This window comes from Trichomycterus rosablanca, chromosome 10 (genome assembly GCF_030014385.1).
Source record: "Trichomycterus rosablanca isolate fTriRos1 chromosome 10, fTriRos1.hap1, whole genome shotgun sequence".
Lineage (NCBI taxonomy): Eukaryota > Metazoa > Chordata > Actinopteri > Siluriformes > Trichomycteridae > Trichomycterus > Trichomycterus rosablanca.
Window position 1 is genome coordinate 27,100,176 of NC_085997.1, and position 27,256 is coordinate 27,127,431.

A 27,256-nucleotide genomic window follows, 5' to 3' on the forward strand; every position below is an offset into this window, starting at 1 on the left:
ACAAGCCAATCATTGTTTGTGTAGCAGGCAGAATTCGGATTTTTCCATGATCCACTGACACTGATTAGCTTCTCAGACCTTTAAATTAAAATGTTTGCAGTAAAACTAGACCTATTTGTATAGACACAGACAGTGCTAGCTTTAGTCAGTTTTAATTAAAAGGAGAAATTAGGCGATGGAAAATATAAAATGGCCCAAAATATAAAGTCAGGATAAAATAAGCAGACTGAAACACAATAGTTAAATAACATACATGTGTTAAACCTGGCATTAAAACCCAAATGAATAAATAAATTAATAAATAGGCAGTTCCACAAAGTAAAATTGTGTTATATATTTATCCAAAATGGCAAATTAATGATTTAAGTTGTTGTATGAACACTGATGGGCGAAAACATAAGGACCACCCATAAAAATGTATATGGCAATGCTTATTTTGTACCAACTGTGCAGAATGAAATTCAGATTAAAATTCAGTGGGGTGGAATTTTTGGTGGGTGGCTCGGTGGGTAGCACTGTTGCCTCGCAGCAAGAAAGTCCTGGGTTCGATCCTCAGGTGAGGGGTGCTCCGGGTCCTTTCTGTGTGGAGTTTGCATGTCCTCCCCGTGTCTGCGTGGGTTTCCTCCGGGAGCTCCGGTTTTCTCCCACAGTCCAAAAACATGCAGTCAGGTTAATTGGAGACACTGAATTGCCCTATAGGTGAATTGATGTGTGTGTGTGTGTGTCTGCCCTGCGATGAACTGGCACCCCGTCCAGGGTGTTACTGTGTGCCTTGCGCCCATTGAAAAGATGGGATAGGCTCCAGCACCCCCCGAGACCTTAACTGGATAAACGGTTAAGAGAGTGAGTGAGTGAGTGGAATCTTTGGCAAAAGGGTGAACTGGCACGCAACTTGGCAGTGATGGGGCCTGAACCAACAAGCCGCTGATCACTAGTCCAATACCTTACCCACTAAGCTACCACTGTCCCTTTTTTGCTTAGTAATATACAGTATATAAGTAGTTCTGTTTGATGTCCCCCCCCCCAATGAAATAGAGTTGCCAGTGAGAAATGGGAGGGAGGTTAGTGAATTAATACTGCACATCAAAGTGCAGACATTTACGTATGAGTACCTCATCTCATCCCTTAGCTTCTCCGGAATCTATTTTAAATCTTTCTGAGTTTTTTGGCTTGGTGAGAACTCAATCTGATGGAGTATTACTGCACTGCAGAGAGCTGTAAGCAGCTTACTGCACTTAGTTTCTTAATCTAATGAAATAGTGTCAACCTGTGTGCTAATATTTTTGCCTGTAATGCCCACCATCTGCAGCTGCTTGTTAATCATGCATTTTTGTTCTGTAAAAGATTTTGTGCTATTTCCTTCCTAATACAGAGGTACCTTGTAACTCAATGTCCCCTAAACGCAAAACCTTTGAAACTTAACGCCCTTAGTCAAGAAATTTGTACCCTTAAACTCAACATTTCCCTTAAACTCAACGTCTTTAGTTTGTTTTCTTTTTTAATTAATTAATTTAATTTCAAATTAACAATCAACAGTCACTTCGTTCAGCGCTCGGCTTGAGCGGTGCAGTAATACATCATCAAAGTGTGAATATGAGCATATCTGCATTTGTGTGGAATAACTATCAGATTCACTCCACACTCCACATGAATCTGTGTTCAGCTGGATTTTCCTTACTGTTTCACTTTTAAACTTGTGTTACAGCTCAGGGTTCTGAGAAATTGTAAGAATCAGCTTTTTATTTCAGGGTTTTTTATGTTATATTTGTGTTATTTTCAGTGTACAAGTGTCAGTGTCACCTCATTATTTGACATAAGCCTAAAATATATGCAAGTCCACAGAACCATGGAACACATTAACAGGTCTCTCATACATCCTTATGGGGGGAAAAAAATACCTTGAAATTTAACGCCTTTTAAACTCAGCGCCACTCCCAGAACCAATTGATGTTGAGTCACTGTATGAGGAGGAAGTATTCCTAATTTTTTTGGACAGTTCTATAGTTCTCTTAAGTACATCTGTATGCTTCTATGTTTTTTTTCAGTGCAAATACAGTAATACCTTGAAACTCGACGTCAGTTGGTTCTGGGAGTGGCATTGAGTTGTAAGGTATTTTTTCCCATAAGGATGTATGGGGGAAACCTGTTAATGCGTTCCAAGGTCCTGTGACACTGCATATACAGTATTTTAGGCTAATGTAAAATACTGGGGTTGTTTTTGTCACTTATACACAAAAAATAACACAAATATAATATAAAAAAACACTGATACAAAAAAAGTAATAATAAAACCTGCACTTTACCTCTACTTGTAAATCGTGGAGATGCTTAATCTTGCACTACCGTTATTCCTTAGCGAGTTCACTAAGGGCGCCGTCACATGAGAAGCGGCAAAATCACTTTTGTACTGGCTGTGCCGTTACTTCCTATGGAGCGTGCCGGTGCACAAAGCTTATCGTGACTTATTGTACTACAAGAACGAGTGAGGAATTTCATTAGTGGAGAGAACTTATGAGCAGTAATAATTAAGAGAGGTTTAGTGTTGCTATGTTCATCTTTTAATACAAGCCAAGCTCTGAATTAAGCTGCAGTCGCACACACGTCAAGTTTAAGGGAAACAAATGTATAAGTATAAGGGTACAAATTTCAAAGTTTTCGATTTAGGGGGTGTCGAGTTACAAGGTACCACTGTACCTTCACTGTAAAATCGTGAGAAGCTGATGATATATTCTGACAGTTGTCCTACATGCCTCAGTGTATTTGCTGTGCTGATAAAAACACACATTATATGAGCAGACCTGATCGTGAGTGTTAGATGCTTGATGTTAGCCCCCCACCCCCTTGCTATGCCAGCACCACTCTTCCAGGAAGGCTTTCAACAGAAGTGTGTCTGTGGGAAAGTGTGCCCATTTAGTTAAAAGAGCATTTGTGAAGTCAGGCACTGATGCTGGATGCAAAGGTCTTCCCGAAAATGCTCTTTGGATTCATTTAAAAAAGTAAGTGTGATGTATGGCAACAGTAGGCTTGAGGATGTTGATACCCCCATAGCTTTCTCTAAACATCACATTCTGCTTTGCTTTTTTATTCTAAGAACATGAGAGTTCACTAGTACTTGAGTTTGCCTTGCATAAACACTTAATTACTTCCAGATTAATTACCCTTGAATTCCTCTATAAAAGTGCACGTGTTTTGAAACACGACAGATGATCATGCTTTTATAGACAGTCTGTCTGCCTTTCTTTTGTACTGAGGCTCTTTAAAGTGTGTAGGAACCTATTCATTCAGCTTATTCTTTATTTCTCCTCTAATTCCCCACTTTATAGTTGTTTGTAAGTACAAAGTACATGAAACAGTGGTCTTTTTGTTAATCCATGGCGGCGTAGTGTGTTACTAACGGTAATCTTTGAGACTGTGGTCCCAGCTCTCTTCAGGTCATTGACCAGGTCCTCCCGTGTGGTTCTGGGCTTATTCCTGACCTTTCTCAGGATCATCCTTACCCCACGAGGTGAGATCTTGCATGGAGCATTAGACCGAGGAAGATTGACAGTCATCTTGTGTTTCTTCCATTTTCTAATAATTGCGCCAACAGTTGTTGCCTTCCCACCAAGCTGCTTGCTATTGTCCTGTAGCCCATCCCAGCCTTGTGCAGGTCTACAATGTTGTCCCTGGTGTCCTTAGACAGCTCTTTGGTCTTGGCCATGGTAGAGGTTGGAGTGTGATTGATTGAACTCGTAACCTGTATAAAAGACACCTGTCCACACACTCAAACAGGTGCAATAAATACAGGTAATGAGTGCAGAATAGGAGGGCTTCTTTAAGAAAAACTAACAGGTCTGTGAGAGACAGAATTCTTGCTGGTTGGTAGGTGATCAAATACTTATTTCATGCAATAAAATGCAAATTAATTATTTAAAAATCATACGATGTGATTATCTGGATTTTTTTTTTTAGATTCTGTCTCTCACAGTTGAAGTGTGCCTACGATAAAAATTACAGGCCTCTCCATTCTTTGTAGGTGGGAAAACTTGCAAAATCGGCAGTGTATCAAATACTTATTTTCCCCACTGTACATTTGTCATATATACATATACACGTGTACAGTACAAGGAAATTCTTTTTGGATATCCCAGCTTGTTTGCAACCTGGGGTCAGAGCACAAGGTCCGCCATTGTTCGGCGCCCCTGGAGCAGACAGGGTTAATGACCTTGCTCAAGGCTGGCCGCAGCAGTAAAAGGTGGCGCAGCAGTAAAATACGCTAGCACACCAGAGCTGGGATTTCAAATACATTGTATTGAATCTTAGCTCTGCCATCCATCTTGGCTGGACACCTATATGAACGTTTGGCTGTTGTTCATCCAGGAAGGGAGCCGGATAGGGACCACATAACTGATGCAATTACGACCTCTGCTGGCTGATTGATGGCGTCTGCACAGAGTAGAGGAATAATGCTGATCAGGGTGTGGCTCTCCGTGCACAAGGCTGATTGGCATGAGAACCCGACTCGTGCAGGTGAAAAGATGCAGTCGGGTACGGCTCACGTGTCGGAGGGGGTGTGTGTCAGTTCGCTCTTGTCGATCAGGGGTGGGGGTCAGCACCAGTAGAGAGGAAGCCTTATGCAATCGGGTAAAAATTGGATGTGCTAAAAACTGGAGAAAAATGCATAAAACAAGGACCTTGCTCAAGTGGTTGCATAGCAGAGCCTAGATTTGAGCCGACAGTCTTCTGATTGATAGCCCACAGTTCTACCCAGTAAGCTACCACTGTCCCAGTAATTAAATAAATATGCATTTTCATTGAAGCACCTTTTGATTTCATGGCAGCATTGAGTCTTTTTGAGAGGAGTCTATCAGCATGACACATCATGATTAGGCAATCGTCGCCCACTTTTTCTTGCAAAAGCATTCCAGATCTGTCAGATTGTGAGGGCATCTCCTATGCATGAGCTCCTGCATGGGCTCTTCAGGTCACCACACAGATTTTCAATTGGATTCAGATCTGGGCTCTGGCCGGGCCATTCCAAAACTTTAATCTTTATCTGGTGAACCATTCTTTTGTTGATCTGGGGCTATGATTTGGGTTGTTGTTGTGCTGATAGGTGAATTTTTTTTGTAATCTTCTGCTTTTTAGCAGAAGGTTTGTTCCAAAACTGACTATTTGTTTCCTCCACCTTTACTAAAGCCCCAGTTCTAGGTAGAAAATAAAACAGACCCAAAGCATAATGCAGCCACCACCATACTTCACTGTGGGTATGGTGTTCTTTTGGTGATCAGTGTTGTTTTGGTGTCCAATATACTCTTTGGAAATATGGTTAAAAAAGTTCAGCTTTTGCATTCTAATCTAGCTCCTTTTCTACTTTTCATCTACTTTTGAGACATTAAGCATTTTTTCCTGTTCAACAAAGCTTTAATCTTTGTTTACTTTAAACTAAATATTAGAATAATGTGTTCAATATTTAATTAGGTTGCTTTGAGCTTAATCGCTTAAAGGAATCAATTTGAAAGCAATCTCTGCTGGTGGTCATACCAAAGATTTCAATTTTGGAGAAGAAGAAACTCGTTCTGAATGTGGATTTACAACGCTTATGTAGAAGTGTCCAATAGAGTGAGCTTTATCCCCTTTGGATATGATGTACATCTTTGTTAGCGTGACAGCTCCCCCCCCCCCCCCCCCCCCCCCAGGGGCCACTCTGACTGACCTTTCATACAGCAAGAGAATTATCACACAAGCGTAACCTGCCCGTCACGTCGGCCGGACAACTGTCCCAGGGGTGCCGACAGCCTTCTGAAGTGCATAACTGCCCTTTTCAAACGCATTGTAGAACTCTGTTTGCTACAGAGACGGTTCAGTCTTAATGGAGTGTTAAAACTTGCCCCTGCTTTCCCAGTAGATTTGCCATGGAGCCAAGTGTCTAATGAAATGAATGGGCTCTTCTAAGGGGCTGCCCAAACCACCATTGCATTATTCATCTGCTAGTTCAGGGTGACTTACATCTGAACCATTAATCCAGTCATTTGTTGCTCTCGGAGGGTATTTACCCAGGCAATCTAGTACGTCGTCCCATGAGACGCCGCGTGGCTCCACTTTGACACCAGACTTGTCAGGCTTCCCTTAAGTGTGCTGTCGCTGAATTAATGGTGCTGTGCTTATTGTTGTTATAATGCTGCTGTGTGCTGTAAAACCATCAGAAAGCCTTGTTTCAGTCAGAACCCACAGCACAACTGTTTTTTTTTCTGTTAACTGAACCACTTGTGCTTTGAGAATCGAACAACATTGCACAAACGTAGCAATTACTGTCAGCCGTAACCTTGAGGTAACTAAAGCGCTTTGGACTTGCTTTCCATCTCCTGCAGTCAATGGAAATCTAATACAGACCATCAGTCATTTTAAATCTCCCTTCCAGCTATGGACAGAGACATTTCAGCCCACTCATACCGCAGGAATGCTGGCTTATGTTCTGTAGTGTCACTCTTGTCAATCAGATCATCGTTTGACAGTGAGATAGGAGACCACAAGCCTCCTGGAGATTACTGTACCTCATGAACATTTTGGTCCAAAACCATAGACATTGCTATGGAGTGGCTATGCATTTGCTTTTTTCCCACTCATTTGAGACATGACTGCAGGGATTTGCTTTCATTTAGCCTCAAGTGCATTGGTGAGGTTGGGCGCTGATGCTGGGTGACGGAGCCTTGTTTTTAGCTGGCGTTCTGATTTCTTTAAGGATGTTAGATTGAAATATAACCAGGGCTCCATTTTTTTCTATTTCTTTATGCATTTTCTCTCTTTTTCTCCTGATTTAGCATAGTCAGTTTGTCTTCCGCTGCTGTGAATACCTGATTGCGTTAGAGGAGGGGAATACTGCTGCTCACGTGCCCTCTGGCGTGGTGCCCAACCGATTAGTAGCAGAGCCGAGAGTCAAAAGAGGTGTTCAGAATCTCGGCACCGGTGTGCTAGCGGAATATCCCGCTGCGCCGCCAGGGCTCCATTTTTAATAGACCTCGCTTTGTGCAATGATTTAAAGAATGCTTCAGCATTTTGATTTCATTAAATGCTGTAGCAGTAAGATTTCCCTTTACTAAGACTGATGGCCATATTAATGCCGTTAAATTGTGTGGCATGACGTTTAGGTGGCACAGCAGTATATCATGCTCACACAGTTCGAATGTCAGCGGAGCCACTGAACTTGTCAGGTGCCCATGCAAACACAATTGGCAGTGTTTCTTCTTACTCTTCTTACTGCCACTGCGATATGTAGGGCCCTACTGAATTCATGGAAAAATTTGCTTAATTTCACAGACACAGTAAAAGTGTGAGGCACTTGAACGCTACCCGAATTATATTAAATCGCTAAACACAAACCTTAAAGTTTGAACTTTGAAGCAAATTGCATAGTACACGGGAAACAGTTCATTTTTATTGCCGTGAATTAGGTAGGGCCTTAGTTATATGCGATCTTCAAGAAAAGAGTGGCAACAGTTAAGACATGTTTTGGAGAAAGCATGTTGTGATCCTGCTCTTCTTGATCAGATCAGGAGTTGTGCAAGCAGCAGTGGATTCACAATTTAAAATTGGAAATGACTACATTGGGAGATAAAGGGTGAAAAAAACAATTGGTCTTTAGTTTTGCTGCTGAGCCGTTGTTGCACCTTAACATTTCTATTTACAATTACACAATTACACATGACCAGGCAGCTGTACCTACTGACCTTCTTCGTTGGTTTCTTTTTTACAGATTGCCTTCTCTCAGCACAACAGCATCATGGACTTGGTGCAGTTCTTTGTGACTTTTTTCAGGTGAGTCAACACTTTTCCACACTTTCTTCTTCAGTATCCAGGTTCCGTTTCTCACTGATGAGGCCAGGCCAAATCTTAAAGGTCTGGTAATTTGCTAAATCAACACGGAATGAATTATCAGCAGCCCGCCATGGCTAATTTCCCCAGTGTCTGATACACCTCATGACTTGTCCCTTTAGATTAGCGAGTAGGTACAGAGGCAATTGGCCAAGATTTGTGACTGGGTTTCCTGATCTCTGCTTCCTCTAGTTTAAAATGCAAGCGAGTGTAAATAAGGACGTCTGAAAACGTGTGCAATATGTTGTTGGTTGAACTTTTGGCTTAAACCGGTACCTTACCACATTACAGCATTACTACATTTGGATTACACTTATACAAGTCTGAAATGTAAATAAGATGAATGTGAGGTGGGTGTTATTAATCATACTTTTATATAAAATTAGGAAGGTTGTACACAAACAACCACAATATTGAAACCACTGAGAGGTCAAGGGTCTTACAGTGGTTACTGTGCTATCTGTCAAGGGTTTGCATATATAAAGCAGCTAATAAACAGTTGGTTCTTGAAGTTAATGCTTTGGAAGCAGTAAAAATGTGCACGCTTTAGGATCTGTGCAATTTTGACTAGCATTTCCAAATTTCCAAGTGTTGGGGTGTTCCTAGCATGCAGTTGGTTAGTACCCACAAAAAGTGGTCCAAAGAAGGTCAGCCGGCATACTGGGCATGGGCTCCCAAGGCTCTGTTACTGTACGGCTGTGGTTCTCAGCTGGGGGCCATGGTCTGTGAGCTAGTCCTGTTGCATTTAATTGAGAGTCACACATGATGGGACAGGAAAATCAATAGGCTATTGGAATATGGAGATTTCTTGTGTTGTTGTAGATCTATTTTAAACAGCCTATAGCCTATGTTGGGTCTTTGATAATGGACACATTTGATTTGCCCATCACAAAAGTGCAAAGGTCAACAGACAGCGACTATGAAAGATTTCAATTTAGTTGTTGATGCAGATCACAATACCTTCTGTAATCCTTGCTGAAAGTGAAGGGGTCTAAGAGAACAAAAGATTGAGAATCACTTCTGTATGGTATGGATTTTTTATAAACCGTCATACCATAGCATATCCTATACAACAGATCAACAAATCATATAATGTTGTTTGCCAATAAAAGTGCCAAGACTAATGGCTATATTAATGGCGTTCAATTTGTTTGGCGTGGCGTTTGGGTTTAACACGCTCACACATCACTGCGGAGTGTTCAAACTCACAAGTTCAAATGTCAGTGGAGCCACTGAACTGGCAGACTTCAGCAAACACAACTGGCTCTGCCGATATGCGATTTTCAAAGACTGGTCCTGCATCTGGGACATGGTCCAAAGAAATTTCAACGATGATGAGCAAGCAAGACTTTTGAGACAGTGGTAGCCTAGTTGGTTGAGCTTTGGGCTGTCAATCGAAAGGTCGAAGGTTTGAATCTTGGCTAAGTGGGTAGCACTGTCACCTCACAGCAAGAAGGTCCTGGGTTCGATCCCCAGGTGGGACGGTCCGAGTCCTTTCTGTGTGGAGTTTGCACGTTCTCCCTGTGTCTGCGTGGGTTTCCTCCGGGTGCGCCGGTTCCTCCCACAGTCCAAAGACATGCAAGTGAGGTGAATTGGAGACACTTTGAGACAAATTGTCCATGACTGTGTTTGAAATAACCTTGTGAACTGATGAATCTTGTGAAATGAGTAACTACCGTGTCTGTCATGAATGTAACCAAAGAGTGTAAAACATGAGGTTAAATCCTAATAAACAAACAAACAAATACCCTCTCAGCTCCAGGGGCGCTGTACAACGGCTGTCCCTGCGATCTGAGAATTTAGTTGTACTGTACATCTGTATATGTATATATTCTTTTATCATGTGTCCCAACAGTCAAGTAATGCGCTCGCAGTAACCAACTGATCTCGGCATTCATCTTTCCTTTAGTTCCACGCAGCCATAACATAGCTAAAAATAGATGGCGGTATCTCTTTTAAATAATGCATTTCACTGGCTGATGGATGACCCTAGCTTTGTTTTGTAAGTGGCTGTTAAATGGAGTTATTTATTCCTGCTTATTGTAATTAAACGGTTAGCAAAGAAGCGCACTTCAGCATTTAAACACTGCTTCTAATGAAAATGTGCTTTTATAATTAAGAAGCAGACATTGTGGAACCTGAAATTACCCAGTGTTTAACAGGATTGAGGGCAAACTCCATTTTCTCTGACTGAATGGCTTTTTAACAGTCACTCTGTCATTTGTGTTAGCTAATGCATTGGTTCAGTTTCTGGAACCCATTTGCCCTGTTTGTTGCCTGACTTGTGCTATTAAGCCTTCAACAAGTGCACTTTCCCAGCATGGTAAACATGTGTGCTGCTGCCGTTAATCCTTCATTTATTCTTCATTTGTGTAGATCAGGATTTTTTCAACCTGGCCTATGGGACATAAGCAGCTCATGATCCATGAAGTGTTTTTTTTTCAGTTACAACAATGCCTCCAAGACTGGCTTCATCGCAGACCAACATTAAACAACTTTATCAAGAACTCTATTTGAGTCAGGCATTTTTATCTAACAACAGCCCAACCTCTTGTGCTTTTTTTTATTTATTTTATTTATTTATTTTTTTTAAATCTTAGTCTTTTATAGGGTCTTTCTAAAAAAACCTAGTGAGCTGTCTACTGCCTACCTAGGCCGCTGCCTATGTAGAGAGGATTCTACTAAAACATCAAACTTATAAGGCAGATTATTTAGACACTACTTGGACAGTGATTACGTAACCACATTTTGCTTACTAAGCTAACACGGTAAGCCTTAGGCCTTTCAAATCAGTAAGCTGCTATCTCGCTCTGTGTACCAAAAACGGTAAATTGTCCTTGATGAGCCTAGTACACCTTATGTAATAAAGGAAATGATGAGAGTACCAAGCCGCACTCCGCCCTTTAAAAACATCGTCACCATTATATGAACCTGAAACTTGACATGCCACATATATAGCCGTAATTGTGCTGACGTGGCAATAAATCCCAGCTACCATCATCATCATCCTTGATGAGCCTGAATTTGCAAATAAATGACACCTTTATACAAATTAAAAATCTGTGAGAATTTATTTACATTAAAAAGAATTCCATTCGTTGCTCCTCATTTGTCCGCCATAGTTGCGCCGCACTGAATGCTGGGATTGCCTTCACCGCTAAAGAAGCATCAGATGCTCCCTCGTTATTCAGTCAGGTTATAGCTTTGAAGTAGTAGGCAGCATTTTGAGGCATCTAAGAATTCAGACAGCCTTCTTCTCAAGAGCGTGTAGAATTATGTAAAATGCTCACTAGGTTTTCGGACAGACCCACGGTCACAATGAGGAGGAGGCGGTAATACAGAAAACATATTTGATGTGATTAAAAAAGGTGTTTCGAGTTCCAATCTGAGTTCTGCTATTGGTCACCGGGAGCCTACACAGACATGATTGGCTGTGTCCGAGTGTGGGACGGCTGAAGGGATTCCTACTGCTGCAGTTGTGGCCTCTGCTGGCTGGTCGATGAAGCCTGTATAGAAACAGTGAATAAAGGAGATCAGTGCGTAATTCTCGGTACTTGATACTGCAAACTGTGTGATCGGGCTGGTGCGAAAATTCACTGGCTATTAAACAAAGTAAGGAGCTTTGCTTTCAGTTCAGTCTGTATTCATCTTCTGCTCTCCCTGCTGGCCTGTAATGAGCACTGGTGGTCGAATGAGCCCCCACAAGTCTCCTACAACAGAACTGATAGTGCTCAGAAGCAACTTGAGCAGGAAGTCGTAGTCTAATTTTCAGATCATACATTTTCTTAGACTTTCAAATAAACATAGACTAGACCATCAAAAAAATGAGACGGTAGAATACTATGATTGCTGCACAGTCATAGGTTTGTATCAAAAATTTGTTGCTAAAATATAATTCTTTAAGAATTTTGATTTATTTGTTGTGTGATTGTGATTCAGAGTGCAACGGTTCAGTTCTAAACTTATTCTTAATGCACACTTAGTTCATTTTGATTTTAATCTTTATGATTGGTATTTTTAATGTGTGCAGTTTTTTTTTTTTTTTTTTGCTTTCATATTGTGGCCAAAATATATTTAGTAAGACATGCATTATGTTACATATGTATTAAGTTATTGCGTATTTCTTTAAAGCGTAAGTGCTACTGGTTGCTTGGTTGAAACTGCAGATTTGTTTAATAAAAGGGTTCAATAAGAGTCTATAATGAAATGTTCCTGAGATCACATTAATTTGATTTAAAACTCAGTAATAAAAACTCAAATGCCTTGTACATACAGCACTGAGGGAGTATTAAACTAGCAGTAGTCTCCTGTTATAAAATGATATAAATATTTGTTTCACTGTAATGCAAGTAAAAAGTGAAAAGGCAGCATGGTAGCTTAATGGGCACCACTGTCGCCTTATAGCATGAAGGGTCCTGGGTTCGATCCCCATGTGGAGCGGGTCCCAGTTCTTTCTGTGTGGAGTTTGCATGTTGTCCCTGTTTCTGTGGGGGTTTCCTTCAGGAGCTCCGGTTTCCTCCCACAGTACAAAGACACGCAAGTGAGGTGAAATGGAGATACAAAATTGTCCATGACTGTGTTTGACCTTAAACTTATGAACTGATGAATCTTGTGTAACGAATAACTACCTGTTTTGTCATGAATGTATAAAACATGACGTTAATAAATGAAGACGTTATGTTGTATATTTCGTTAAAGTTCCAGTGCTACTGAGTTCCTGGTTAAACTGTAGAATTGTCTAAAATGAGATGTTCATGAGATCCCATTGATTTGATTTAAAACTCATTCTCTTAGCATTAAAACTCAAATGCCTTGTACACACAACACTGAGGGAGTATTAAACTAGCAGTAGTCTCCTGTTATAAAATGATTTAAACATTCTTTTCGCTCTAATTCAAAGTAGTGATGCAAGTACAAGAAAGAAAGCAAATCATAAGTACAGCTCGACTAAGCTTACACAACCAACCAGCTATTGCTAGATATCTCACATGAAATATTCCTGCTTTGTGCCCAATCTATTTCAGAAGCCAATCATCTTCAAAATCCAATCATGTCTGTGTAAATGCTCGGTCGGTGTGTTAACATAATAAATGCAAGTGCTGCACCACACAAGTGCCTTTCTACAAGTATTAAGAAAAAAGTATATATACACTGATCAGCCATAACATTAAAACCACCTCCCTGTTTCTACACTCACTGTCCATTTTATCAGCTCCACTTACCATATAGGAGCACTTTGTAGTTCTACAATTACTGACTGTAGTCCATCTGTTTCTCTGCATGCTTTGTTAGCCCCCTTTCATGCTGTTCTTCAATGGTCAGGACCCCCACAGGACCACTACAGAGTGACACTGACATGGTGGTAGTGGGTTAGTGTGTGTTGTGCTGGTATGAGTGGATCAGACAGCAGTGCTGCTGGAGTTTTTAGACACCTCTCTGTCAATGCTGGACTGAGAATAGTCCACCAACCCAAAATATATCCAGCCAACAGCGCCCCATAGGCAGCGTCCTGTGACCACTGATGAAGAAAGTGACCAACTCAAACAGCAGCAATAGATGAGCGATCGTCTCTGACTTTACATCTACAAGGTGGACCAACTAGGTAGGAGTGTCTAATAGAGCGGACAGTGAGTGGACATAGTATTTAAAAACTCCAGCAGCATTGCTGTGTCTTATTCACTCGTACCAGCACAACACACACTAACACACCACCACCATGTCAGTGTCACTGCAGTGCTGAGAATGATCCACCACCCAAATAATACCTACTCTGTAGTGGTCCTGTGGGGGTCCTGACCATTGAAGAACAGAATGAAAGGGGGCTAACAAAGCATGCAGAGAAATAGATGGACTACGGTCAGTACTTGTAGAACTACAAAGTGCTTCTATATGGGAAGTGGAGCTGATAAAATGGACAGTGAGTGTAGAAACAAGGAGGTGGTTTTAATGTTATGGCTGATCAGTGTATATGCTGGCTGAAAGATCTCAGGTTTGTATTAAATTACGTACCAGTCAAGTGTTTGTCTAATTAAGAATGCAACCTGTTCACTTGTCTTTCAGAATATACGTAGATAATGATATAATTGTATAGATATTTCTACTATAGAGAAGATGTGGAGTACAATTTATATTCATTTCTACCGAAGAAATGACCTAAAATCTCTTTTCCAGACCTTTAAAAATACAAGCATTTTTTAACTTTTCCCCTAGTACTTATCACAAAAGGTTTTTTTTCTTTTTTTTTTCCTAAGAGAGCAAGTAATACAAACAGAATAAAATGAGTAGACCTATTCAAAGCCATTTATTATAAAATGTATGGCTCTTTCATTTAATTTTAATAATCAGTCTGCACATGAATACATTAGCAAACATTTCTGACAAGAAGTTTGTCTTTGCCACTTATCATTAAGCAAATGCTTTGAAGCATAGCATAATTAATATTGAGCTATAAAACTAGATCCCATCACAAGCTTTTTAAAAACTCTACTGGACATAACATAAACATAAAATAAAATGATGTACACCGACTAGACATAACATTATATGACCACCTACCTAATATAGTTTTGCTGCCAAAACAGCCCTGACCCGTCGAGGCATGGACTCCACTAGACCACTGAAGGTGTGCTGTGGTATCCGGCACCAAGATGTTTGCAGCAGATCCTTTAACTCCTATAAGTTGTGAGGTGGGGCCTCCATGGATTGGATTTGTTTGTCCAGCACATCCCACAGATGTTCGATTGGGTTGAGATCTGGGGAATTTGGAGGCCAAGTCAACACCTCAGACTGGTTGTTGTGCTCCTCAAACCATTCCTGAAGCATTTTTGCTTTGTGGCAGGGCGCATTATCCTGCTGAAAGAGACCAGAGCCATCAGGGAATACCGTTTCCATGAAAGGGTGTACATGGTCTGCAACAATGCTTAGGCAGGTGGTACGTGTCATTGTCCAAAGCATCACACTGCCTCCACCAGCTTGCCTTCTTCCCATAATACATCCTGGTGCCATGTGTTCCCCAGTTGTTGCGTGCCCGTTGTTGGCGCTTTCGGCGTTGGACAGGGGTCAGCATGGGCACCCTGACTGGTCTGTGGCTATGCAGCCCCATATGCAAGAAATTGTGATGCACTGTGTATTCTGATACCTTCCTATCAGAAACAGCATTAACTTCTTCAGCAATTTGAGCTACACTAGCTCATCTGTTGGATCAGCCATCGCTCCCCACGTGCATCAATGAGCCTTGGTCGCCCATGACCCTGTCGCCGGTTTACCACTGTTCCTTTCTTGGACAAGTTATGATAGATACTGACCACTACAGACCGGGAACACCCCACAAGAGCTGCAGTTTTGGAGATGCTCTGACCCAGTCATCTTGACGTCACAATTTGGCCCTTGTCAAACTCACTCAAATCATTATGCTTACCCATTATTCCTGCTTCTAACACATAAACTTTGAGGATAAAATGTTCACTTGCTGCCTAATATGTCCCACTTGCTGCCTAATGTGTGTGTATATATATATATGTATATATGTGTGTGTGTGTGTGTGTGTGTGTGTGTGTGTGTGTGTGTGTGTGTGTGTATATATATATATATATATATATATATATATATATATATATATATTAGTATTATATATTATAGTATTCATTCCATATATGTATATCGAATTTCATTATATATATTAGTTTTCATTCCATATATATGTTTTCATTCTTTATATATCAGTTTCATTTTATATATATATTGTTTTTCATTCCTTATATATCAGCATCATTCCAAATATATCGAGTGTCATTCCATATATATCAGTGTTTGCTATATATTTCCTGTTTGGCTTGCCATAATAGTGAGTTTTATATTATATACATTTATATACTGTATATATATATATATATATATATATATATATATATATATATATATATATATATATATATATATATATATATATATATATATACAGTGCTCAGCATAAATGAGTACACCCCAACAGATTTGTCAGAAAACCTTTAGTTTCTTTACAGAATCAACATTTTCTATGGGGTACTATACTACAGAATACTCCTACAAATGTGGGCCATTGATTGCAAACAAGATTTGTTCATTTGTACACACAAAAAAGTTATTTTCTCAACAAATTCATTCAAGACCATGTTGCAAAAATGAGTACACCCCAATGAAAGTCTTAGGAGTTTAGACTACAAAATTCTAATTAACATGAATTTAACCACATGTGAGTCTTATTATTCATTAAACAGGTGTCCAGCAGACAGTTGACAGTTAAAAGGGCATTACTTAACAAAGAAAACCCCATCCCATTTCATGCTGTCAGCAGTGGCACCACATGGAAGAGAAATGTCACAAGACCTGAGAAAGAAAATTGTTTCTTTACACAAGAAAGGTGAAGGCTACAAGAAGATCGGCAAAGCTTTACTGATCAGTCAGAATACTGTAGCAAAAGGGATACAAAAATTTAACAAAGATGGAACTGCAACCATCTCACAGAGACGTCCAGGCCATCCACGGATGTTAACACCCAAACAGGAGCGTCTTCTGATGAGAAGGGTTGAAGAAAATCGGCATGCAAGTTCACTGCAGTTAGCTAAAGAGGTAAAAAGCCAAACTGGGGTGACTTTTTCCCGTGACACAGTACAGCGTACACTGCAGAAGAATGGCATGCATGGGTATCATCCACGAAGGAAGCCTCTCCTGAAGCCCATGCACAAAAAAGCCCGCCTAGAATTTGCCAGGGCCCATGCTGAAAAAGATGAAGACTACTGGGACTCTATACTCTGGAGTGATGAGACCAAGATAAATGTTTTTGGAACTGATGGCTTCCAAACTGTATGGCGTCGCAAAGGTGAGGAGTACAAAGAAGAATGCATGGTGCCTACAGTGAAACATGGTGGTGGCAGTGTCCTTATGTGGGGCTGCATGAGTGCTGCTGGTGTTGGGGAGCTGCATTTCATCGATGGTATCATGAATTCACAGATGTGCTGCTCTATATTGAAGGACAAGATGCTACCGTCACTTCATGCCCTTGGTTGTCATGCACTTTTCCAACATGACAATGATCCAAAACACACATCTAAGGCCACTGTTGCATTTCTGAAGAAGAACAGGGTGTAAGTGAATCAGTATGTCTCCTGATCTGAACCCAATCAAACACCTATGGGGAATTCTGAAGACACAGGTTGAGCATCACTCTCCATCCAGCATCCAGGCTCTAAAAGAGGTCGTTCTTGAAGAATTGAAAAAGATAGACGTTGCAATTTGTCGCCAACTTGTTCATTCCATGATTAGAAGACTTAGTGCTGTCCATAAAAATCATAGTGGTCATATAAAATACTAGATGTAGTACTTTTTGATGTGGGGTGTATTCATTTTTGCATCAACTCATTTGAGTAAAACTGAATATTTTGTAATCTAAGTTATATTATTAACCTTACTTTTATGTTATGGGTTAAAGAAATGTTCTATGAAACTCAGTCTTGTCAAAATTTAGAAAATTGTTCCTGTGTTCAGTGAGATATTGGTTAAAATCTTACTTTTCAAAGGGGGTGTACTCATTTATGCTGAGCACTGTATATATATATATATATATATATATATATATATATATATATATATATATATATAATATATATTATATGTATGTATATATAAAAATATATAAAATATATATATATATATATATATATATATGTGTGTAGTGAGTTAACTTAGTGGTTAATGTACTGGACTAGTCATTAGAGGGTTTCTGGTTTAAGCCTCCCCAACTCCAGATGTCCCTGTTGGGCCCCTGAGCAAGGCCCTAAACCCCTAATTGCTTGAATTGTATTCGGTCACAGTTGTTGTAAGTCACTTTGGATTAAAGCGTCTGCTGAATGCCAGACATGTAAATGTAAAACGGAACAGCTTTATTTAAAATATGTCATGCTTCAGCAAGGCAAAATCCATCATGACAGCAGTACTGGTATGTGACTTTATGCTCCATTGGTTGACAACTGCTCCTTATAAATGCCTGGGCAGAGGAATAATAACGGCTACCGAATATTTTTCAGCTTCAGTATAATGAATGACTCTGCATGAATAAATATCACTAAATTACTTGCACGATTTATTCAGTTATTAGAGCAGAATACTCAGTTTTGGGTGTGATTCAGTCTCTTTTTGGGTGCGCTCATGTGGTTTAGGATTAGATGTCACATACTTAACATGATATTTCACCAATATTTTGGAATGGGCTGATTATTAGGCTTAGCCACCCACACACTCGTGTGCACCTGATGTACCCAACACTCAGCTAACATACACCAATCAGTTACATGGCTCCCTTCCCTTTCCCAAGAGCCTACTGTTTACTCTCATTTATGCACATTAGTAGTAGTTACAGTAGTAGTAGTTACAGAAACTGCTCTATTATGAATAGGGTCCTACTAAATTCATGGTAAATTTGCTTAATTTCACAGACCATTACAGATTTCACAGATTTTTACAGAAAAGTGCCACATTTCACAGCAGTCATTAAATATGAGGCTTCTTCAAAATGTTTTTCAGCACTTTTTAAACTTTATTTATTAAGAATTTAAAAACCAAATGACATCACTTTTCTACAGTCACCTTCCGATGCATTTTTCCCAGTGTCATACCAACTTTTTAATGCCATCAGCAAAACCCTTCCATTATCACATGAAAATCTTTTTCCACTTAAAGCTTCTTTGATCGTCCAAAAAGGTGGAAATCAGATGGCGTTAATCCAGACTATAAGCTCCTTCTCAGACACGACCAATTACGACTCCTCCCCCCTCACCGTTTCCAACCAAAATATAAAAGTGCGGAAACTTTTTGAAGATCCCTTGTAACGTACATAAATTAAATGACAGAATAAATGATAGCTACACAGCACAGCCTATCATAATAGTTGACCGTAAATCCAGCGATGGTCTCAAAAATGAAAATACTCGTCGTCCCTGTTTTGATCCCCCCCCCACCCTGCGTCCACAGAATGAATTGGGAGTTTTCCAAACTCAGTTACCCGAGTAGTGTTTTTAGCTGTTACACTTTGAAGTGTTGGACATTTTGACTAAGCGATTGCTAACTGAATTGCTGTAGGATTGCCTAATATTGCAAATCAACCAGTAAATCTGAGGCACTTGAATGCTATGTGAATGAAAAATTTTGCTAAACATTACTTTTTTAATTTCAGAGCAAATTGCATATTACATGAAAAACGGTTCATTTTAGGGTCCGTGGCACGATTTTCACGGCTGTGAATTAGGTAGGGCATTAATTATGAAGTAAAGAAAAACATACGTGAGGTTAATTAGGAGTTTAAGAAGCTCTAATCACTTGATGATTGTTTGCCTTGTAACTTGTCCAGGACATAAAGGTAATAATAAATATGTAGGTTTCCTCTTTATCTCCCAATCTATTCAGTTTCAATTCCCAATTGTAAATCTGCATCTGCTTGCACAACCCCCGATCAGATCAAGATGTGCCTGTTTACCACATGCCCCCTAAATCTGCAGCCGCTTCTTTTCACCTACCAGTGTTTGAGAGTCCTGAGAGATTGCGTATCCTACCACCAGCTGGAACAGACCCTGTTTGACCTTCCCTCCCTCAAACACAGTCACAACGCAGTGGTGTGCAAGTGCTTTTAAGATTCATGTAAATTGATATTAGCATAGTTTTGCTAATTAGCAGAAAACCACTTTTGCTGCTGCTCGTGTTTGCGCTGCTGTTTTGATCTTGGTTTGTTCTGTGAGTCCTGCACAACAGTGGGGCAGTGGGTGTTTCCTGGTCAATAAATACAACTCTATAGCTGTGTGTAGGCCTCTGTTTTCAAACACTTTACCCAGAGGCCTTCAGGCTTGGCTTTTTTTAGCTGTTTCTCACTCTCCCACGTCACACCAGTTTAGCAACTGTTTAGCTTCATTCTTTCATATATTCATTTCATTTTTCCTATGGGCAGCAGTTAGAGGAGTGGGGCACTTTTAATTGCTTTATTTTCTGTATTAGCGCCGAATCCAGGTGGAACTATAGAGCGGATTAAATCCTGTTTACTGTCAAAAAAAATCCCAGGATGAAAGGGACCGATCTAAAGAGGGATTTCTCTCACACGGCCGCTTAATTGAGCCATTCAAGTCTTCTCTTTCCCTGCTTCGTTTCTAGTTCAGCGTTATCTTCAAACGAGTCTGAGATGTGCGCAGTTAAAAGCATCAAAAGAGTTTTATCATTCAGTGCCTTTTTTTTTCCCTCCCTATGTGAAGCATGAATTAATTTCAGCCAGAGATGTTTACGGATGGGAACATATCTCCACAAATACAGATGCCAAGACTCAATTTGCCAACACGTCTCAGCTTCTCTGTTGGCACGCTTTTAAGAATTTGCTTTTTGAAGTGCATCACCGGGCATGACTCTCCACTAAGACCTTCAGACTGCGCTGCTTGATCTTAGACACACACATTCTTGGAGGTTTAAGATCAATGCAATTTTTGCTACGTTGGTTTTGAATAATGAGGAATTTGGGCAGGTGGTTTAGACAAATAGATTTATATAGTAATTATCAATATTAATAAATATTTAAAAATTAATACCAGTTACCAGGCCTATTGTAAAATTCACCACTATTACAGGGTACTAGGGATGTAACGGTACACTCTACCCACGATGCGATGCGATTCACAGTACTGGGTAATAATAATAATAAATGCCCTTTTATTTCTGAGGTAGGTACAAACTATGCAAAACAATTTTGAATTAAGCCCAGATTTTTGAAAACCCCCGAATTTTGGCAACCAGGTGTATCAGCACCAGTGACGTCAGCCAGGCGAGGTGAATAGTGCCAGTGCCCTCTGCTGTTTAAAGTGAATATCGATTAATTTTACATGTCAAGTCGATTTGAATCGTGGAATTTTTGAATCGGTTATTAACTGTCTTGTGGTGAATCGTTACATCCCTACAGGGTACTGGCCTTACATTGATGTCCAGTAAAATCCAAGATTAATTACGGGGCAATTTAGCGTTAATTAACTTTTTTTTTTTTGCGTTAATTTACATTTTTTTTTGTGTTAATTTACATTTGGGTGGCACGGTGGCTAGTTGGGTAGCACTGTTTCCTCACAGCAAGAACCTGGGTTTGATCCCCAGGTGGGGCGGTCCGGGTCCTTTCTGTGTGGAGTTTGCATGTTCTTTCCGTGTCTGCGTGGGTTCCTCTGGTAGCTCCGGTTTTCTCCCACAGTCCAAAGACATGCAAGTGAGGTAAACTGGAGATACTAAATTGTCCATGACTGTGGTCGATATTACCTTGTGTAAACTGATGAACCTTGTGTAATGAGTAACTACCGTTCCTGTCATGAATGTAACCAAAGTGTAAAACATGACGTTAAAATCCTAATAAACAAACAAACATTTACATTTTTTCCATTTAGCAGATGCTTTTATCCAAGGCGACTTACAGTATGCAGTCTGAGCGATTGAGGGTTAAGGGCCTTGCTCAAGGGCCCAACCAGCAACCTTCTTCTTACTAGTCCAGTACCTTAACCACTAGGCTACAACTGCTCCTAATAAGAACAAGTAGTTCTGTAGCCAGTGTGAGCTTCAGTTCTCATTCACATCCCGACACTACGACGTCAGTGATGGTTGGCTGCACAGATGGATCAGCTTTCTCCAATGCCCTCTGTCTCTGTCGCCTGTGACAGAATAGCCCCTGTTTTCATTATAGCTTATTCTTGGTCATCCTCGTCTTCCGAGTCCTTCCACAAGTCCTTTCATAAAACTGATTTCAATGCTGTCATGTGGACGTCTCTTCACAAGCTCAAAGTAACGTAGCTTTCGGGACTTAATGTGGTTCAGTAGCTCCTTTTCTGTTCTGGCCATCTTGTACACTTGCTCAGTGGTCATCATCTTCTTACATGAGAATTTCATCAGTTTCATGATGCACTTCTTCATAAAAGCCTGATTGTGTCTTTCCACCTCTGTCTTCTGTGTTTGCTAATATGTTTTATTACTTTTTCCATGTTGCTTTAAAGAAAGAATAAAAAGGTAGTATAGAAAATTAGGAAAAGATACAATTATGGTACAATTATTTGCTGTTTTTAAAGCTTGAACCAAAAACTACTTGATATTTACTTATATCTAAGGTCCTATATAAATCACGGCTATGGAAATCGTGTCACACACTGTGAAATGAGCCTGTTCCCATGTAATATGCTATTTGCTGTGAAATTCAAAATTTAAAGTTTGTGTTTACACCGACCAGGCATAACATTATGATCACTGACAGGTGAAGTGAATAACACTGATTATCTCTTCATCCTGGCACCTGTTAGTGTGTGGGATATATTAGGCAGCAAGAGAACATTTTATCCTCAAAGTTGATGTCTTAGAAGCAGAAAAATGACCACATTCCTTCCTCGAAGATGATGTTTCTTCACTGTCCTTCCACTTTTTAAAAATGTGTTGGACAGTTCTTAACCCGATTTTAGTAGTTTCAGCAATCTCCTTAGATGTTTTCTCTGCTTGATGCATGCCAATAATTTGACCCTTCTGAAACAGATTAACATCTTTTCCACAACCACAGGATGTGTCTTTCCACATGGTTGTTTAACAAATGAGAAGCTACTCACTTCATCAGTTAGGGTTAAATAACTTGTTGCCAGCTGAAACATAATCACCCATGCAGTAATTATCCAATGGGAGGCTCTAACCTATTTGCTTAGTTAAATCCAGGTGGTGACCTTTTTTTTTTGGCCAGGAAGTGTATTTACATATAGAATATATAGTGGTTTATTATATAATTGTAATTACCATACTGTTGTATAATAGTAATTGCATCTCACAGCTAATATTTTTGATAATTTTCTTATTTTTATTTTATTCTACTCTATTTTTATTTACTCTGTTTACTGTACTTACACTGTACTGGAGCTGCTGTAACACTCGAATTTCCCCCCATGGGGATCAATTAAGGAATCTTATCTTATCTTATCTACGGGTGGCACGGTGGCTCAGTGGGTAGCACTGACGCCTTACAGCAAGAGGGTTCTGGGTTTGGTTCCCAGTTGGATCGATACGGGTCCTTTCTGTGTGGAGTTTGCATGTTCTCTTCGTGTCTGTGTGGGTTTCCTCTGGGGCTCCGGTTTCCTCTCACAGTCCAAAGACGTGCACGTGAGGTGAACTGGAGATACAAAATTGTCAATGACTGTGTTTGATTTTAAAAACTTGAACTGATGAACCTTGTGTAATGGGTAGCTACTGTTCCTGTCATGAATGTAACCAAAGTGTGTAAAACATGACATTAAAATCCTAATAAATAAATAAACATTCCTGCTACTGATGTTTATCTGTAAGTAAGCTGTAGTGCTTCTTAGTCGTGTTTTTAACATTTTGGCAGATGAAAATAAAAACAGAGGGAGAGAAATGAGCTGAATCATTATTCCCACATCTGCTTGAAGAGAACTTTGAGTAAGTGTGGGTATATGTTTTCCCACTGTCTTGGTTTACAGTGTTGTTTTTAAATATGCATCACTGTGATTACTAATGCTGTACTACTTTTTCTCCTTCTACAGCTGTTTTCTCTCATTGTTGCTGGTGGCTGCAGTGGTGTGGAAGATCAAACAGACATGCTGGGCTTCAAGACGACGGGAGGTACGTCAACATTTTATACATATATGCGGTGGAATGAATAGCCCAAGGGCTCAAATAAGCAGATTATAAGTTCTGCTGCTTTCTTAAATGTCATGTGAATAACTTGGTACAGCTTCTCAATCTGTCAGTGAATTAACTTTCCTGACTGATGAACAAAATATTTTGATATGCACACAGGTTGTACTAAATAATGGAATCCTGTAACAATATAATAAACAATCAGCTTTAGCAATGATGGAGGTAGAGATATACAGTGGGGTCAAAAAGTATTTAGTCAGCCACTGATTGTGCAAGTTCTCCTACTTAGAAAGATGAGAGAGGTCTGTAATTTTCATCATAGGTACACTTCAACTATGAGAGACAAAATGAGAAAGAAAAATCCAGGAAATCACATTGTAGGATTTTTAAAGAATTTATTTGTAAATTATGGTGGAAAATAAGTATTTGGTCAATAACAAACAAGCAAGATTTCTAGCTCTCACAGACCAGTAACTTCTTCTTTAAGAAGCTCTTCTGTCCTCCACTCGTTACCTGTATTAATGGCACCTGTTTGACCTCGTTATCTGTATAAAAGACACCTGTCCACAGCCTCAAACAGTCAGACTCCAAACTCGACCATGGCTAAGACCAAAGAGCTGTCGAAGGACACCAGGAAGAAAATTGTAGACCTGCACCAGGCTGGGAAGAGTAAATCTACAATAGGCAAGCAGGTTGGTGTGAATAAATCAACTGTGGGAGCAATTGTAAGAAAATGGAAGACATACAAGACCATTGATAATCTCCCTCGATCTGGGGCCCCACGTAAGATCTCATCCCGTGGGGTCAAAATGATCATGAGAGCGGTGAGCAAAAATCCCAGAACTACACGGAGGGACCTGATGAATGACCTGCAGAGAGTTGGGACCAAAGTAACAAAGGCTACCATCAGTAACACACTACGCCGAGAGGGACTCAAATCCTGCAGTGCCAGGTGTGTCCCCATGCTTAAGCCAGTACATGTCCAGGCCCGTCTGATGTTTGCCAGAGAGCATATGGATGATCCAGAAGAGGATTGGGAGAATATCATGTGGTCAGATGAAACCAGAAATGGAACTTTTTGGTAAAAAGTCAACTCGTCGTGTTTGGAGGAAGAAGAATGCTGAGTTGCATCCCAAGAACACCATACCTACTGTGAAGCATGGGGGTGGAAACATCATGCTTGGGGGCTGTTTTTCTGCAAAGGGGACAGGACGACTGATCCGTGTTAAGGGAAGAATGAACGGGGCCATGTATCGTGAGATTTTAGGCCAAAACCTCCTTCCATCAGTGAGAGCATTGAAGATGGAACGTGGCTGGGTCTTCCAGCATGACAATGATCCCAAACACACCGCTTGGGCAACGAAGGAGTGGCTCCGTAAAAAGCATTTCAAGGTCCTGGAGTGGCCTAGCCAGTCTCCAGACCTCAACCCCATAGAAAATTTGTGGAGTCCTTGTTGCCCAGCGACAGCCCCAAAACATCACTGCTCTAGAGGAGATCTGCATGGAGGAATGGGCCAAAATACCAGCTACAGTGTGTGCAAACCTGGTGAAGACTTACAGGAAACGTTTGACCTCTGTCATTGCCAACAAAGGTTATGTTACAAAGTATTGAGTTGAACTTTTGTTATTGACCAAATACTTATTTTCCACCATAATTTACAAATAAATTCTATAAAAATCCTACAATGTGATTTCCTGGATTTTTTTTCTCATTTTGTCTCTCATAGTTGAAGTGTACCTATGATGAAAATTACAGACCTCTCTCATCTTTCTAAGTAGGAGAACCTGCACAGTCAGTGGCTGACTAAATACTTTTTTGCCCCACTGTACACTGATCAGCTATAACATTAAAACCACCTCCTTGTTTCTACACTCACTGTTCATTTTATCAGCTCCACTTACCATATAGAAGCACTTTGTAGTTCTACAATTACTGCCTGTAGTCCATCTATTTCTCTACATACTTTTTTTTAGCCTGCTTTCATCCTGTTCTTCAATGGTCAGGACCCCCACAGGACCACTACAGAGTAGGTATTATTTAGATGATGGATCATACTCAGCACTGCAATGACATGGCGGTGGTGTGTTAGGCAAGGCAAGGCAAGTTTATTTGTATAGCACCTTTCATACACAGTGGCAATTCAAAGTGCTTTACATAAGGAAAAAAATTAATTAAAAGCATTAAAACATTCCTGAGATCTAAAACCTCAGAAAGACTTCTTGCAAACATTTAGTTACAATTAAGACAACATGAAATTCAAACAAGAGAGATAAAAAAAATTAAGGACATGAAAAATTAAAGAAATTATTGTAAAGTATAACCTACAATTTAGGGAATATGAAATTAAAACAAGAGAGATAAAAAATTAAGAACATGAAAACTAAAAGAAAATATAGTAAAATATACACTACAATTTAGAAGAGCATGAAAAACTAAAAGAAATATGGTAAAATGAGGGTAATGGCAAAAATTTCGAGCTCAATCATAGGCACAAGAAAAAAGAAATGTTAGTGTGTGTTGTGCTGGTATGAGTGGATCAGACACAGCAGCGCTGCTGGAGGCATGAGGCTAAATGTGTTAGCTTAGTTAGCGAAAACTTGTTGGCTTTATAGTCAACAGGATGTTAACTAATCTATCATATTGGCTTGTTAGGGCTGTGTTTTATTTTCTGTAAAGTATCCTGGTGTTTCTGTTCTTTTAACATTATGGTTGGATGGCCGCTTGAGTCTTGCTGCACTCTGTTAAGCTAGTCTATTAGAACCTGGATCTCAGCTGTCCTATCAGCCGGCCGCGTACCTACACAGATGTGAGGTCTTGTCTGTTGGTCCTGGATTCTGTAAAGTTGCTTTGAGACTTGTCTATTGTAAAAAGCACTACACAAATACATTTGACTTGACTTGATTGACTATGTCTGAGCTGAGAGGAGGGAGGCCGAAGACCTGTATTAGATTAGCGTTTTGTGTCCATTGTTTTCTGCTTGTGACCCTGACCAGTAAAAAGCGGTTGATAAAAATAAAGACAAATAGAAACAGAAGATATTTGTTGGCTTGATAGTCAACAGAATGTTAAATTATTCAACGCATTGGCTTGTCAGAATTTACGTCCAAAGATAAAAAATACACATTTGTTCAAATAATGAGGGATTTCCTACAATTTCAGCATACGCTAATTCATAGATCACTTTCATACACGTCTGAAATATTCATATGAGAGAAAAAAAACAATAAATATATCCTCCTCATAAAGTTTTGATGAGATTGCTGACACAGTTCTTAATTGTATACCCAAGCTTTCCAATTACGCTGCTCTGCCCTGAAGATCTCAACGCTCATCATCCTAATTAGAGGTTTTCATGAACCAATTAAGTTTGACAGTGGTTATCAGAAGCAGAGATGCAGCAGAAATGAACAACCGCAGCAGACGTCTGTCGTGTTCCTCGCTTTTGCACACCGATGTACCCCCGGCTTTTCATCGCCACGCTTGCTGGATCTGGTTTCATAAAGAAAGCTTGACTTTAAAGGCCCTCCCAGTCAAACCAGTCGTGATCTGAGATTCCTTAATAACCGCCGTAGTCCGTGATCGGTTCGAAGGCTGGGGCTGACATTGGTAACCAGGAAGGTTGATCTGTTTTGCTTTTGTGATAATTGACACATGAAGATAAACATGAGCGATGACTGCAGTGATCCAGAACCGTATTCATCTAAAGAATTAAAGCCAATAAGGCCTAATGTGGGCAGA

The 27,256-nt window shown here is 40.0% G+C and overlaps 1 protein-coding gene across 1 annotated transcript in view; it reads left to right on the forward strand.

Annotated features, from left to right (window-relative positions):
- atrnl1b (attractin-like 1b) overlaps window positions 1–27,256 on the forward strand; it is a 177,536-nt gene that overhangs the window by 89,222 nt on the left and 61,058 nt on the right. Inside the window, exons 25-26 of the mRNA XM_063003062.1 lie at window positions 7,733–7,794; window positions 23,421–23,499. Of these exons, the coding sequence (XP_062859132.1) occupies window positions 7,733–7,794; window positions 23,421–23,499 (141 nt within the window). The remainder of the gene's footprint in view (window positions 1–7,732; window positions 7,795–23,420; window positions 23,500–27,256) is intronic.